This window comes from Melanerpes formicivorus, unplaced genomic scaffold, assembly GCF_026170545.1.
Source record: "Melanerpes formicivorus ecotype bairdi unplaced genomic scaffold, bMelFor1.0.p_v2 SCAF_24, whole genome shotgun sequence".
NCBI classification, from domain to species: Eukaryota; Metazoa; Chordata; class Aves; order Piciformes; family Picidae; genus Melanerpes; species Melanerpes formicivorus.
This window is the reverse complement of record NW_027142376.1, coordinates 4391938-4407269: the sequence shown is the minus strand read 5'-3', so window position 1 is coordinate 4407269 and position 15332 is coordinate 4391938. Positions and strand designations below refer to the sequence as shown.

At 43.0% G+C, this 15332-nt stretch overlaps 1 protein-coding gene across 1 annotated transcript in view; it reads left to right on the top strand.

The window, feature by feature from the left end:
* The first annotated feature begins 3487 nt into the window (after positions 1-3487).
* Positions 3488-15332, top strand: part of SUSD5 (sushi domain containing 5) — a 47490-nt gene continuing 35645 nt past the window's right edge. Inside the window, exons 1-2 of the mRNA XM_068152638.1 lie at positions 3488-3749; positions 10863-11040. Of these exons, the coding sequence (XP_068008739.1) occupies positions 3656-3749; positions 10863-11040 (272 nt within the window). The 5' untranslated portion in view covers positions 3488-3655. The remainder of the gene's footprint in view (positions 3750-10862; positions 11041-15332) is intronic.

Below are 15332 nucleotides of genomic sequence, written 5' to 3'. Positions count from 1 at the left end.
TCATCCACAAATTTACTGATGATGGACTCGATGCCCTCATCCAGATCATCAATAAAGATGTTAAAGAGCATGGGGCCCAGCACTGATCCCTGGGGGACACCACTGGTGCCTGTCTGCCAGCTGGCTGTGGCACCATTCATCACCACTCTCTGGGCTCAGCCTCCAGCCAGTTCCTTACCCAGCTCAGAGTGCTGCTGTCCAAGCCATGGGCTGACAGCTTGGCCAGGAGTTTGCTGTGGGGGACGGTGTCAAAGGCCTTGCTGAAGTCCAGGTACACTACATCCACAGGGCTCCCCACATCCACCAGGCAGGTCACCTGCTCGTAGAAGGAGATCAGGTTGGTCAGGCAGGACCTGCCCTTCCTAAATCCATGCTGGCTGGGCCTGATCCCTTGGCCATCCTGTAAGTGCTGTGTGATTGCACTCAGGATGACCTGTTCCATGATCTTGCCTGGCACTGAGGTCAGGCTGACAGGCCTATAATTCCCTGGCTCATCCAACCGGCCCTTCTTGTGGATGGGCACCACGTTGGCCAGCTTCCAGTCCTCTGGGACATCTCCAGTGAGCCAGGACTGCTGAAAAATGATGAAGAGCGGCTTGGCCAGCTCCTCTGCCAGCTCTCTCAGCACCCTAGTATGGATCCCATCTGGTTCCATGGACTTGTGGGGATCCCAGTGGCTGAGCAGATCACCAACTACCCCATTCTGGAACAGTGGAAAACTGTGCTGCTCCCTGGCTCCTTCTGCCAGCTCTGCAGGCCAGCTGTCTGGAAGACATTCTGTCCTGCTAGTAAACATTGAGGCAAAGAAGGTGTTAAATATCTCTGCCTTTATCTCGTCCTTTGTTACAACGTTCCCCTCCGTGTCCACCAAGGAGTGGAGGTTGTCTCTGCCCTTCCTCTTGCTATTAATGTATTTATAGAAGGACTTTTTGTTGTCCTTCACAGCAGAGGCCAGGCTAAGCTCCAAATGCTTAGTTTCTATTCAGAAAAAGATACCTCTCTGTCACCAAAGCATGAGTTGGTTTAACATGTTACTCTGCACAAGGAAATAGCTTCAGATGTGGACACTCTGCACAATTTAGCTTGAAGAATTGAACCTTCCAGAATTCACTGTGAGTTTTTTATTGCAAGAAGCCAAAATCTAAAGGCAGATTTTTCCTTATTGATGTTGCTTCCAGTGCAAAACAAGGTGTATGTCAGTTCAGGAACAAACTTAGTCTGTTTGGCTTTATGCAAATCTTCCAAAATACAATAGCAGCGGAGAATTTTGCTGATAGAAATATTAGATTGGAAGGAAAACTGTCTGGCAGTGAGATAGTTACCTCCCAGGAGTTTATAACTCATAAGTTTCCTTAACTTTCCACACTTACAGACTTACTTTACGGTTGAGATGGGAGGACAAGAAGAAGCCAGGTCATTCTAGGAACTGTTCCTGTGTTCAAAAAGGAACAGATTCTGTGGTCTGTCATAATTCTTTATGATCACTAAGATGTTCTACTCAAGAACACAAGCTGAGATTTTCCAAGACAGGAGCCAGAGTGGCAACATGCCTCTACATATATCAACACAAGGAACTGATCCAATTATAGCAAAACTAATCCAACAGGCCTTTGGAATTTTAGATGGAAATGCAAAAGATGCTGTCCTTTCCTCCAACTCATTTGGCCAAACTTATGGGGACAGCAAAGTCATCAGCCCTGTGACTAGTGTCAGGGACACCTGGCGCTACTGCTGTGATCACATCAAGGTTCTGTGAATGTCTTTGTCTCCTGCTGTACTTACTGAGTCCATGGACTCTCTAGGCTGTCTAAAAGAGTGTAGATACAGTACCTTTCATCTTTTTGTGTCCTGTGATTTTTACAACAGGGGTAGAACATTTGGCACGTTGGAAGGTTAAAACTGGATTTTATGCCATTAGCTCTTTCACTAGTGAGAGAAATGCAAACAAATTCAAAGAATGCTATGGTTTTCTGTTTCATTCTCTGTTTCTGTTGTACCAAACAGGTGTTTTCCACTGAAATGAAATATGGTTGCATACTTACATTACACTAACTGTCCCACATTAAGGATTGAGTGAGCAAGAGACTGCCCATCCTTCTAGTTTTGGAGGGGTTCCTTGTGAGTTAGACTGGCAGGGCAACAAAAGAAACCTGCTACCATCCCTCTTCTCTGGATAAACACAAAATTCACAGCTACCTGTCTGAAAGCTTTCAATGTGGACGTTCACATTCCATGGGTGGGTATAAAGAAGGGGAAGAAGGCTATGGTAACAGGGTCAGAGCATTATCTGCATGAGTTTGTCATACATAGCTATTTTTAAAACTTTTAGTATTATGGTGTTACTTGCTGCCTTGAATGTCACATATAGAAGTTCCTGAGCATGGGTTATTTCAGTCAGACCAAACCCAATGTGGTGACGGTTCAGCATTATTAGAAGATGCGTGCAAGCTGCCTATCAGGACCTTGCCACATAGGACACCAAGGCCTTTGGTACTGAGGAGGGTCAGGTCCTTGCTTCTCTTGCTGGAGGCCAGAGTTTCTGGCAGACTGAGCATTTTTGCCCGGATTCAGGTTTCTAAAGGAAAAAATTTTAAGAAGCTGAAATAAAAGCAAAATAGGATGAGAATATGAAAACAACATTTCTGAGCGCTGCTGAGTTCCAACACCAACACAAATCTATTCCATTTATATATTTAGCAAAATAAATCCTGGCATAACCACTAGTACGTTTCCTCTTCTTGTAGGAGTTTCTTTTGTGTTGTGACAAACATAGGACAAATGAGAATAAGGGACAGATGTCACTGCTATGAAGGCTGGTGGGAGCTGGAAACTCCCTTCTTCAGTTGCTTTCAGAGTGTTCAAGTCTGATCAGCACCACTCACCTGGATCAGGAGCACTGGTAGAGACCAGCTGACTCTCCTCAATATGCCCATCCTGAACCTGGGATCTGAACTAGCAGGATTAATCCATCTCAATCCCAGTCTTCGGGAAGGCTTGGTCACCAGGATCCCACAGCATTTGTCACCTTTCCTCAGCCCCTACCTGAAAACCTGCCCTTGCCCTGAGAGCCTCAGCAGTGTGTCCCTGCCTACCTTCATGTGGCAGAGGGAAAGCTCTCCCCTTGTCTGACCCCATATCTCCAGAGATTCACAGCTGAACCACAGACTCACGGCATCCCGGCACCAGCTATCTAGCTGCCCTTCTCCTCTCAGCCAGGGATTTCTTCTAGTCTCTTGTCCTTTTTCCCTCTTTTCTCTCCCTCCTGGCTTTTACATTTCTTCCACCGTGATCCCTTGGGTGTTTACTGACAGGGTAATGTGACTTTTCACACCATCTGTCTGCGTACACTGCCCTAAAACTGGGCTGGGGAAAGCCTCTTCCCAACCTCAGCTGACTGGACATCTCCCCCCTCCCCTTCTCCCCCTCTTCCCCTCCCCTTCACGGTAGCCAAGCGAAGGATTCCTCTCTCCCTCCCTCCTCTCCTCTTTCTTTTTCCACCCCTCCCGCCTTCAGTGCAAGCCCAAGACGCAGAATCCTGCCGAGGAAAAGTGCTCCTTGAAACCATCACTGCAGACCCCGTTGCGAAAGTGCAGGAGGAGAGAAAAAAAGCCTCGGCAGCTAATCTCCTGTGGCTGAGGGCTTTGCAAACAAGGAGATGGCTTCAGGCTCTCAGAGATTCTCTCTCACCTTTCTCCAGGGCATGGGATGTGTCTTCTTCATCCTTCAGATCATCTCTGTTCAGGCTGATGGTGAGTCTCCCATTCAGTTTGGGCTGGGTGGCTACAGCTGCAATGAGAGCTGTATGTGGAAATGTGTTATTGCCAAAAAAATAAATTATTGGTTTGTTGGTTTTGGTTTGGTTTTTTTTTTTAATAAGAAACTTAACTACACAACCCAGTTTGGGTTAAGGAACGTCAGATTCAGAGGTTTTTGAGACTACAAATGTCCTGGGGTTAAGGAGAAAAAGGAAATAATAGATCAGAAGGTGAAGATTATTTAATTACAACAAAACTACAAGAGAGTGAACTTTTCCAGAGGAAGTAAGAATAATAAACCAAAGCCAGAGCACAGTTAAGGAGACTGAGCTGTCCTTCAGGAGACCTCTCCTTTTCTCCCAAGGATTCCCTATTTGCCCCCTTGAAATGCCTCTCAGCATCAATTTATACAGGCAGGTACTTGAGGAATGGAAGAGAAGCAGCCGAAAACTTATATGACTCTTCTGTCCACTACCTCACACGCTGAGGATGACTGCTCACCTTTCTGCAGGTGAGCTCCAGCTGCACTCCACTACTAATGGATGGGATCATGACATGAATTTGACTGGAGCACCAGCTACCAGTTACTCTGAAATGGGACTTTTAACTCTCTGATTATCATCCTAAACACCCGCATCCCTTGAAAGTTCCCCGTAGCCTGTCGCTCTTTCATTGAAAAAGCCCGGGTGTAGTAATGAGGAACAACTTGCCTTAGGGAAAACAGTGTGTGTTTTTGAAACAGCCATGTCTTTTCCTGGGAGAGCAGCACTGGGTGGCCACATTTTTTCACTTTCACAGCTGCAACAGATTTATGCCTGTTCTCAGTATTTTTTATTCTTTACTTTTATTTCAGTACTCTAATTCCTTACCACCAGTGTTTACAGCATTATTGCAGAGAACAGAGCTTAAACATTATAGGGCAATAAAACCCTCTTCTTTTTGTTCTCAGAGTATTTTCCTTTTTAAACTAATTCTTTCAGCTGATGACAAAATATGACAAAGGAAAGGGAGAAAATTAATCTTGCCTATATGTTTCTGCCACTTTTTGTGAAATACCATTAATACAACAGAACTGTGTCTTGTAAATGTGAAGAAAACTACTTTTCATTAAGAGCAAAGGAAAATAAATATATCAGGCAATGCACTGTGCTGTAGTAGGCAAAACTGTGATTCTGGTGTCAGGAGATACTCCTTCCCTAGCAAAAGTCCTCTGAAACGAGGAAAAAAAAATTACATACCCATGAAAAGAGGTTTTCCACAGAACTTAAGAAAAGGGGACAGGACAGGAATAGTTAATTTCCCTTGCTACGAAACTTTCATCTGAAGGCTTCCTTTATCTTTTCAAGAGCACCTCCCAGTCTGTGTTTTTCTATAGAATTAGTGGTATCTTCTTGGTTCCTAAATGGATGCCCTCTAAAATAGAAAGGAGAAAAAATGTTGGAGACCATTTTAAGGCAGAGTTCATGACAGGTTTTAATTGTCATTTAGTAGTTTGTCAAATTTCCTTCACACATGGTAAAGCAATTCTAAGAATCAAAGGGTGGAATATCTGAAGCACATTATGATTGTAGAGCATGACTATAATACTTTAGTTTCCATCTTTATTTAATGTCTAAATATCATCATGACGAACGTGCAAGTCCTCTATTAACATGCTCCTCAACCTGTCCTCCTAACTGTGTTCAGGCAAACAACTGCAACACTGCCCTGTAAACCCTCAGAGTGCTCTACGTTGATACAGAAGAAAACACTTCAGGTGAACTTTAAAATTCACCGCCAGACGTAGGGTTATGTATTTAGGACAATCTGAGAGCACAAAACAGGACTTGTACTCTTTATCGTTATAGTTTCTGGCCTGATCCATACAGGAGAAATCACCTTTTCATTTGTGCTGCTCTCTGGTACATGCAAATGCCACTGAAGTGCCAAAGGACCATTCTGGGCGAAAACACATATCTGTGCATTTGTTATTTTAAACTCAAAAGTAACTGCCTGCCTTGAAACCGCTGTAGGGCTTTGGAATTCACCTTGTAAAAACCCAGTAAGACTCAGGCTGGCCCCTGTCGGGCAAGCCTCTAAAACTGGTTACACTGCGTTGCCCTGAGGAAGACTTCCCTTTTATTGTCCCACACGCAGATAAGGGCAGAGGGGAGAGCGTTGAGGTCTGATGAAGGTGTAGAGCCTCGAAGCTTAGTTGATTCTCTTCTGACTAGTCCTTAACCACAGCACATATTGTGTGCTGTCCTTAGTTTCCAGGAAGACGTAGGTAAAGGCTGAAATAAAAGATTGGTTTGTTTCGCTTTACAGGTTTGTGACTGTTGAAATCTGCTTGCTCACAGCTGTTGAGGCTGGGGTGAGGCTGGGGTAAGGCAGGCAGAAGGCTTCTTTAGGGCTTGTTCCTGCTCTGACAGACTGTGCCGTGCCACTGCTGTTCGGGCAGCTACTGCAGGACCACGCAGGCTGTCGTGAGGAGTCTGCGTTACACCACTGCTCATCCAGACTTGTTTAAAATGTCTGCATTTGCACTGGAACAGGAGAATAAGGACGTGGCTTCATGCATAGGAGCTGACTCTGCTTATTGTTTTTTACACACACCACACCCCCCTTTCGCAGCTGCTAATACCACCATACCTTCTCCTGCTGCAGAGCACTTGCAGTGATACAGAGCATGTCAGGAGAGAATGGTGGTGGTTCTTCTCCCTTGCTAGGATACTCCTGAGTTGAAAGAAATATGCCAATTGCAAAAACTGCATTAATTGTGCCAAAGTGGGGTTGGTTGTTGGCTAAATCTGGGGTCTGGGTTACATCAAGCCCATCATCTAGTAGTGACCGTGCATAGTGGCGGCAAAGACTGCAAGTGGAAGAATCGTGACTCTAGGAAGCTAGGCACAGTTAAGTAGGGATCTGAGATCATAAAATTATAGAATAATTTTGGTTGGAAAAAGCCTTTAAGCACATTGAGACCAATCACACATCTGACCTAGAACCAGGTATGTCTGATGTAAAAGATAGGGGGAAAAAAAATCACTCTGGGCTTTCCTGTGGCTTACTTTGCACTTTCTTTTTTAAGAAAAGGTAAAAGGATATTAAAAGGATATTTTTTCTCTTCTGCTCTCTCTAGACATGTGCATTTTTATAGTAGGTGTTTTGTTTCCAGGCTCCCAGTTGCCCACCAGCACATATTCTTGCAACACTGTGAAAAGAAATGCATAAACAATTTCAGCTACTTGATCCTAAAGAGTGTAGTAAAATTAAAATTTAAGCTCAGATTGAGCTCCAAGATGACCTCCTGATTTTGCTGTTTTTCTGATGATGTAGTATTTTAAACAATTTAAATTAAACAAGGTACTATTCACTTTGGTTTCTCACAGAAATAAACTCCACATTCATGAACACTAAGCAGAACTGGTAGTTACAAAAATCTCTGACTGTAATTGTACAGTTTTACTGAATCCTCCACCCTTACTATTACAATGAAGGCCATTGTTAGACCCAGCCATAGAGATGGAAATTAAATTGCTCTTCAAGTACAGAAATGACTCCTCTTCCCCTGCTCTCTCTCACCTCAATTAAAAGTTTTTAGTATTTCAGTTAAAATAAATTGGACTTCACATTTGCACATCTTTCACCACATTTATTTTGTTGGAGCTGCTTTGAACTAGTATCACATCATGACATCAGCACACTGGACATGCCTTTTAAATAGCTTTCATTTTATATTACTTGTGAAAGACATTTCTATTTCAAAGTATATTTGGCCATGCAGTTTTACGTTTCTTCTTCAAGCGTGATGCAAATACTGCTGAAGACACGGGGAACTTTGAACTAATTTCAGTGGGCTTTGAACCATGCCTATATGCCTCAGAAGAACTTGTTATATCTGTTATCCAATTGGAATAAGTTAGCCAAGTTCTGTCTTCTGAGCAACCAAGAGAATTCTGCTAATTCCACTGAGATTCCTAAGAGTATGAAGAACCTGGTTTTGCAGTGATTTTATTTTTAAGAGCCCCCTTCTCTGTTTCCATACACCTCATGGCAGATGGCTCTTCAGTCTTGAAAGCATAATATGGTCCAGTTGTTAGAAGCTGAGTCTAGCAAAATTCGAAACTGGAAATAAGTTGGAGTGAGAGTAATGAACCATTGGCACAGTTTACTGTAAAGTGTGCTGTAAAGTCTCCATTAGTTGGAGTCATTGAATCATGACGGGGTGCCTTTTGAAAAGACATGGTCTGGTTCAGTCATAAATTTTTGGACTCGATGGTGGAATTACTGGGGGGTAATTTACAGTCCAGTTAGGTAGGAATTAAACAAGGTGGTAAAAATGAATGCTAGAAGCCCTGACATCTATTCTTCTGTGGAGATATAGATATATATATATATACACAAGGCTTCTCTCAGTAAAGCTGTGTTCAGCTAGTGTTTGTTTAGAATTTTTTCATGCCAAACAATAAAGTGATTATTTTATAAATATATCAAAATATAATCAATATTCTGTGATAATTGTGATCAAACAACAGTAGAGGCTGGCAACACAATGTAAGCCAGTTATTAAAGACAGGCTTTCTTTGGTTTCAAGGGCAAATTTTTCTTCAGAACTGTAAATCCAACTGTTAACAGTAGAAAAAGTTGTGTATTATCATTTATTTCTCACCATTGAACTTGAAATGTTTTCAATGGTTTCAAAAGGCAACCTGGAGAAACTTAGTGGGACAAGGCTGGTTTTCATTCTAAACATGCTAAACATATTAATTAAGCCTCCTGGTAAAGACTGCTTTGCATGGATTTTTAGCTAAATTAGAGGGACTGGTTCTCTGGCCTTCTTTATCCATTTCTGGCTAACCAGAATTTCCTCTAATTTCTTCTAAACAGTTCACTGTAATGTTCCCAACCAGTAAGTCCTTCCTATGTCACCCTAAAAGCTATTTTTCTACATAATGTCTACATCCTAGGTACACTTTTGGAGGGTAAGACTGTTTTGAATCAGTCTTCACAATTTCTATTAAAAAGTTCATGCATCTTAGCAAACACATAACAGGAGCTGAAGAAAGCTGTTACAGCCTCAGTCTTGGCTAGCTAAACTCCTCTAAAGATGTCCTTGTTACTTGCTCGTAGAAAGGCTAAACAACGAACCTGATTTCTTCTAACTGTATCTAGATGGAACTTGATCCTTAATGATTTTAATGTCTTGTAACTGAAACACTACTAGCTGGAAATTAGAATTACAACCATATCAAACTAACAGATACTATGCAGATGTTCCCTGTGTCTTTGATGATGTGCCTCAATCCTGACAGTCAAATGGTGAAATGTAGAATGGGGACAAAGGTTTATACTTAATCCCTGCTTGCCTTTACAAGCAGAACTTATTCTGCAGCTCAAGAATCTGGTGATTTATTTTGGGGGTAGTTCTCCAAATTATCTGGGGGTTAGTTTCAACTCACCATATTATATTATCACCATGCTTACTTCACTATGTCTATTCATGGCTTTGGAAGCAGTAGCCTGTGTCGATCTTGTGCTTTATTTGGGACATTTTGAAAAGGTAGAGGCTCTGTGTAGACTCCCCTTTTATAATTGCAGTTCATGGTGTTGATCACAGTATGGAGAGACAATGTAGTCTAGCGGTTAGGACTCATTGTTGCTTAATTAAATTGCTGTCTGCCCAAGTCTGGATGACTTCTTACTGGGTGCATGTAGAATTCCCACCCTTGTAGAGATCTTCCTCAGGACCCACCTGCACTTGCTAGCTAATGTAAATACAAATTACATATTTGCTTGAAAGAAACTTTGTATTTTTTGCTGTAAGGCCAGGGATTCTTCCAGCAAGTTCAACACAGGTGAGAACAGAAAGCTGCCAGGTACAGACTTGCCCTGTTTTGGTTCCCTGTGTTTAAGATGAGGTTCAGGTGTATCAATTTGTTGAAATAATATGCAGTCAGGGTTGCACTTGCTACAGAATCAGGCTGAACCAGTCTAAAGATTCCTGATACTAGGCAATATATCCTATGACTGTGAAGCCAGCTACACAGTGAACACCCAGGATGTGCTGGCATTTATGTCTTCATATAAGCACTACCATTAATCTGCTTTTGAAATAAGACAAAATAGGAGTTCCCAGGCATTTACTGAATAAACAGCGTGTCAAAGTTGTCTTCCTGTACCTGCAAGCAACCTCAATCTGTCCTTTTGAAACTTAGAAGGTATTCTTAGGGATGTTATTTTCAGAAAGAAGATCCTTATGGCAACTTAAATGTCAATACTATAAACTGTATCATTGTTTGTTTATTTTTCTGGAAATATCCAGCTAATGTGTTTATTCCATGAGCCAGTAACTTCTCAAGCTTCATTGCCAAAACCTCAACTGCCTTGTTCCCAGTTGCCAAATCCTCTAACTTTTAGCCTTACAGCTTTCACAGTATTAGATAAATTAAAGTAAAACAAACTGAACTGAAAATACAAGTAACACAGAAATTGTTACACCAGTTATGCCCTCATGCTCATTCCAAAAAGCCACCCATTAAGAAAAATCTCCCTGTCTCTCTGGAAAGGTACAGAAGCACAGTGGCTTTGCAGCAGCGTTTGAGCACAAGTTGCTGTAGAATTGTATCATTTTTATTTTAGAGAACAAGTATAAATCTATTTCTGACACAGAAAAATGGATTGCAATACTGTCTTTTAGATTTGTGCTTGGTTGTAGTTGTGATAAATGTAGCTGTAAAATGCTGAGCAATGGATTCCAGTGTTGTAGCCCACAGGAGATGTTCTGACTTTGGCTATATGTGTGCATGTGAGAGTGTTGTGCTTTCTCTCTCCAAAACTAAAGCACAGACCTGTAGAAGCTGGACAGACTTCTCATATGGACTAGGAATGAGCAGGGTTTAACCATGCTTGCTTTTCTGTTGATGAGCAAAGCTGAAAGAAAAGCAAAGACAAAGGTACTTACAGTGTTGATAAGATTACTCATTCTAAGAAGTAGGCTGCTCATCAAAATTAATTAAGTAAAAGCAAGAAGACTTTATTTGGTGATAATTTGCAGTATTTTTTTTTGTTGAGTATGTGTTGACTACAGTACTGTGGTGAGTGACATGTCTTTTCTTGGTGCTGCAGGGAAAGTTTTTGCACTAGAGTCCAAGAACAACTCTCAGAGTCTGGATTTAGCTGAAGCTGAGAAAGCTTGTGTTGACCTGAGCGCTCACTTAGCAACTGCAGAAGAGCTGAAAAGGGCTGTTCTGGACTGTTCTTTCACGGGCTGCACCACAGGATGGCTCGCTGGTGGCTCCACCGGGTAAGGACAACAGCATAACCCCTCCTGAGAGCTGTGAATGACAGCAGTTGAGCTGGTTTTCCTCATGGCATATAGCACATAGCCAGGTATATGCCACTGGCACAAAGCTAAGTGTGCCGCTCTCCCCATGACATTGATTTTGTGCAGCTCATATTGCAGGAACTTGTCAGTCTTAGATCACATATTTCACTTTGCCCTTCCTCTTTCCTTCTGAATTATGTAATTGTGGTTCCTTTCCCCCTGGCTTGTAGTGGGGTGCTGAGCCCTAGAGGAGCTTGCAGGCTGAGAGCACCATGTTTGAGTTATTGTTGATGCTCCCTCTGATTCTGTCATTCTTTACTCCAAAAACCCTGAGCCTTATGTAGAAGCCACGTGTCTGTCCCAGGTATTCACACTTGTCTGAACAGAATCATGGACTCATTTAGATTGGAAAAGGCCTCCAAGATCATTGTGTTCATGTAGCTGTGACTTACATGAACATAGCTATGATAGCACACATGGTAGTTTGTTGAGAAAGCTTACCAGGAGCTAGTGTCAACACTCTTGCTGAATTGTTCAAGGTAGCTCTCAAGTGACTCAGCAAGGCCCTAGGCTGAGCTTTCTCTTGCATTACAGATAGTGTTGAGAGATGTCCTGGCCTGCCACAGTCTCGTCAGGCAGCATTGTTTCCCCTGCTGGGACCAATTCAAAGCAGGAATGTAAAAGCATCCTGTGGTGGAAACTGCTTCTGTCTGTTGAGCACAGTGTCAGGAAGCTGAAGTCTGCCTTCAGGAGTTCTCCAGAAATCCCAGTGGCTCTCACTGAAATTTAAGATTTTGAGGGTATTTGTTGACATAGGTGCTAGCTCTATGCCAGAAGCTGCATGGCCCTGCTACCTGCAGCTCTGCTGTGGCTGATGAAGGGTTCCCAAACTCAGGAAAACTCAGACTTAGCACAGGCTTGCACAGCAGCTGAAGGCAGCAGCATGTCAGCTCCTATCAGGCAGCACTGCCTGAGACCGAGTGTGAAAGTAGCTACCAAGTGAAAAACACAGAAAGGAGAGGTTCATGCAGGTCATGACCTGGAGCAGAAAATCTGGTGGGTTTTCAGTTCTTTCCACATATTTTGTTATGTTCATCAAACCCATCCTTCCACTGCAACAAGGACACTGACAGTGACTGGCAAACAGCCTGAGTTCATGTCTGGGATCATTCAGCTTTCCCCTGCTCTAGCTCACAAAGTTGCAGCTACCTTCAGAGCACGTGGGAGAGCCTGGGGACTGCATGAGATGAGGCAGACTCAGCCTTCTTGGTGGTCAGCATTGGGATGAACACAGCACAGTGTCAGACCTTGTGCTGCACCTTGTGTCCTTTGGTTTAGACCAAGAGAGTGATCATCCAGTTCATCTCACTTGTACAAAGAACCATTCCTGAAGCACAGTGTGGACAAGATGTCTGTTCCATGTGCTCATGGAGCCCAACCTGACTATTGGGCTTCCTTCTAGGTACTGAAGTCCTTTCTGAATGGCTGTCCACCTTCACTCATTAAAGGAGTTCCTGGTTATAGATGACTCTGTTGGTTTAAGTAAAACAGGAACCTGGCCAGCACTCAGAACTACTAGAGGGGGCAGAAAAATGTAGAGCCCAAGTGCACATATCAATTTCAGCAGATGTCTCTCCCAGTGAAGGTCAGGAAGGAAGAATATGAGGCAAGATTATACAGCTAAGAGGCTTGTATCAATTAACTAGAAGCAGGGACAGGCTGCCCAGGGGGGTTGTAGAGTCTCACTCTCTGGTGATATTCAATACCTGCCTGGATGAGTTCCTGTGTGATCTGGTGTAGGTGATCCTGCTCTGGCAGGGGGGTTGGACTGGATGACCTCTTGAGGTCCCTTCCAGCTCCTCGCATTTTGTGAATCTGGAAGACCTCTCCAGGTTAATATAGGATCTGCAGCATGGTCACAAGAATAAAATATAGGTATAGCAGAAGTTAAGCCCTGGTGTTGAAAAACCTTTAAGCTGAATGAAAGCCAATGGCATCCTGGCCTGTATCAGGAATAGTGTGGCCAGCAGGAGCAGGGAGGTCATTCTGCCCTGTGCTCAGTACTGGTTAGGCCACACCTTGAGTCCTGTGCCCAGTTCTGGGCCCCTCAATTTGGGAAGGATATCGAGACTCTTGAACATGTTCAGAGAATGGCAGCGAGGCTGGGGAGGGTCTCAAGCACAAGCCCTGCAAGGAGAGGCTGAGGGAGCTGGGCTTGCTTAGCCTGGAGAAGAGGAGACTCAGGGGTGACCTTATTGCTCTCTACAACTCCCTGAAGGGAGGTTGTAGCCAGGTGGGGGTTAGTCTCTTCTCCCAGGCAAGCAGCACCAGAACAAGAGGACACAGTCTCAAGCTGTGTCAGGGGAAGTTTAGGCTGGAGGTTAGGAGAAAGTTCTTCCCAGAAAGAGTAGTTGGCCACTGGAATGTATTGCCCAGGGAGGTTGTGGAGTCACTGATCCTGGAGGATTGGATGTGGCACTTGGAGCCATGGTTTAGTTAGTCATGAGGTGTTGGGTGATAGGTTGGACTTGATGATCTTTGAGGTCTTTTCCAACCTGGTTGATTCTATGATTCTATGAAAGATGTGGTAGTGTGAAGGTTTAATCCTCCCACCACATAAAGCACAGCTAAACACAGTCAGAGAAGTGAATGAAGAGCTGTATTTTACAAGCAGAATGAAATGCAATGAATATATACAAAATATACAGAATTTAGAGTATATACAGAAATATACAGGAAAGAATGTAACACAGAAAAACCCTCCCGAGGAGAATCCCCCCGGGTTCCCCCCAAACCCCTCTCTTCCCCCCTTTCTTGTCCAAGGCTAATTGGACAGAAAAAGGATTAAAAGAGAAATGGATATTAAGGGAAAAATCATTAGTTCAAAGCAGTTGTTAAGAAAGTTAGTTTTCTTATCTCATAAGTTTCAGTCCAAGGTCAGGTGCATACAGACTGGCCAGGAACAGAAAAAAGAGGCTGAACAGACTGAAAACAGACTGTAAGTTCTTAAAGTTACATTAATTTGTTCAGAATTATCTTTGTTCTCCTTTTTACATCTAAACATTTCAGCTAGAGAATTCTGTAGCTGTCCTTTTCTTAAAGGCACTGCCTGCAACTGTCACAAAAGATTCAGTTACATGGCACTGCACTGGGCCAAGAACCTTGGTCACAGCTGCCCAGTCTCTTCCAGAATCAAAGTCTTTACAGCATCCCTTGGGGACAGGTAGAGAGGCTTCTTGTCTGACAGAGGCCAAATCACAGAGCTTTAAAAAACAGAGGGCAAACAAAAGCGAGGAGCTGAAGATTGATGTGAATGTCTTGTGTCACTGAAGCTGGGACCCTACAAGAATTGCCCAGAAGGAGAGTGTGTAAATCTGAAGCCCCTTCTCTCTTGGATCTCTCCTTTGGGCAGCTTACCAGCCACAGACTTAGAATAATATTGATATTCATTCCCTGAGGTGCTTTACAAAGTTTTCATGAGCTAGGAGTAATATCTAAGTACTGTCAGCATTCAGTGGTGATACAGTTTTGGGTTATCAAGACACTGTTTCCAAGTTCCCAAACATCAGTATACCATTGAATTTTGTGACAGTTATCAATCAAGTACGCATGGAGGTTTGTGTATTTTTGGTGATAAAGTCTCCAAAGGGCAGTCAAATTGGTGCAATTAATGAAAGGTTATATTTGAACAACTTCAAGCAAAAGCAACTAATTCCAGTTAAGTAATGCAGAAATCTCTCAGGCGGTAAGACAATGATCCTAATTTTGTTGGTTTGTGGGGTTTTTTTGTTTGTTTGGTTTTTCCCCTAAGCCACTTGCTGAGGTGTCAGGCAGGCTGAGAAGCCAGGAAAACCACCCACCTCTAAGAAATGCTTGTCACAATTGTTGTACAGGTTCTTTTCTGCAGTATTCGTGTTATGGATGATGGAGAGGAGAAGAAACCATCCTTTTTTTTTTAAATCTAAGCAATACCACTAGCTAGGCCTGACAGACCCTCAGTTAATTGATGCAGCTACTAATAGACCAGTCATGGACCTATCCCTAAATACCTTCAGTATCAAACTTGGCTAGAGTGATAGAGTTTGATGATCAATGTAGTCATCATCATACTGTTAGGAAGGAAAGGAAGATTTTTCATCCCTTCTGACTTTCAATTCCTCCAGTAAACCTCTCCTTAGTATGGAAGTCTGAACTATTTAACAGAAGCGACATTGTGGGGTCGCATCAGCATACCATTGCTGTGCAGTCACCATATCTGACCTCAATTGGAG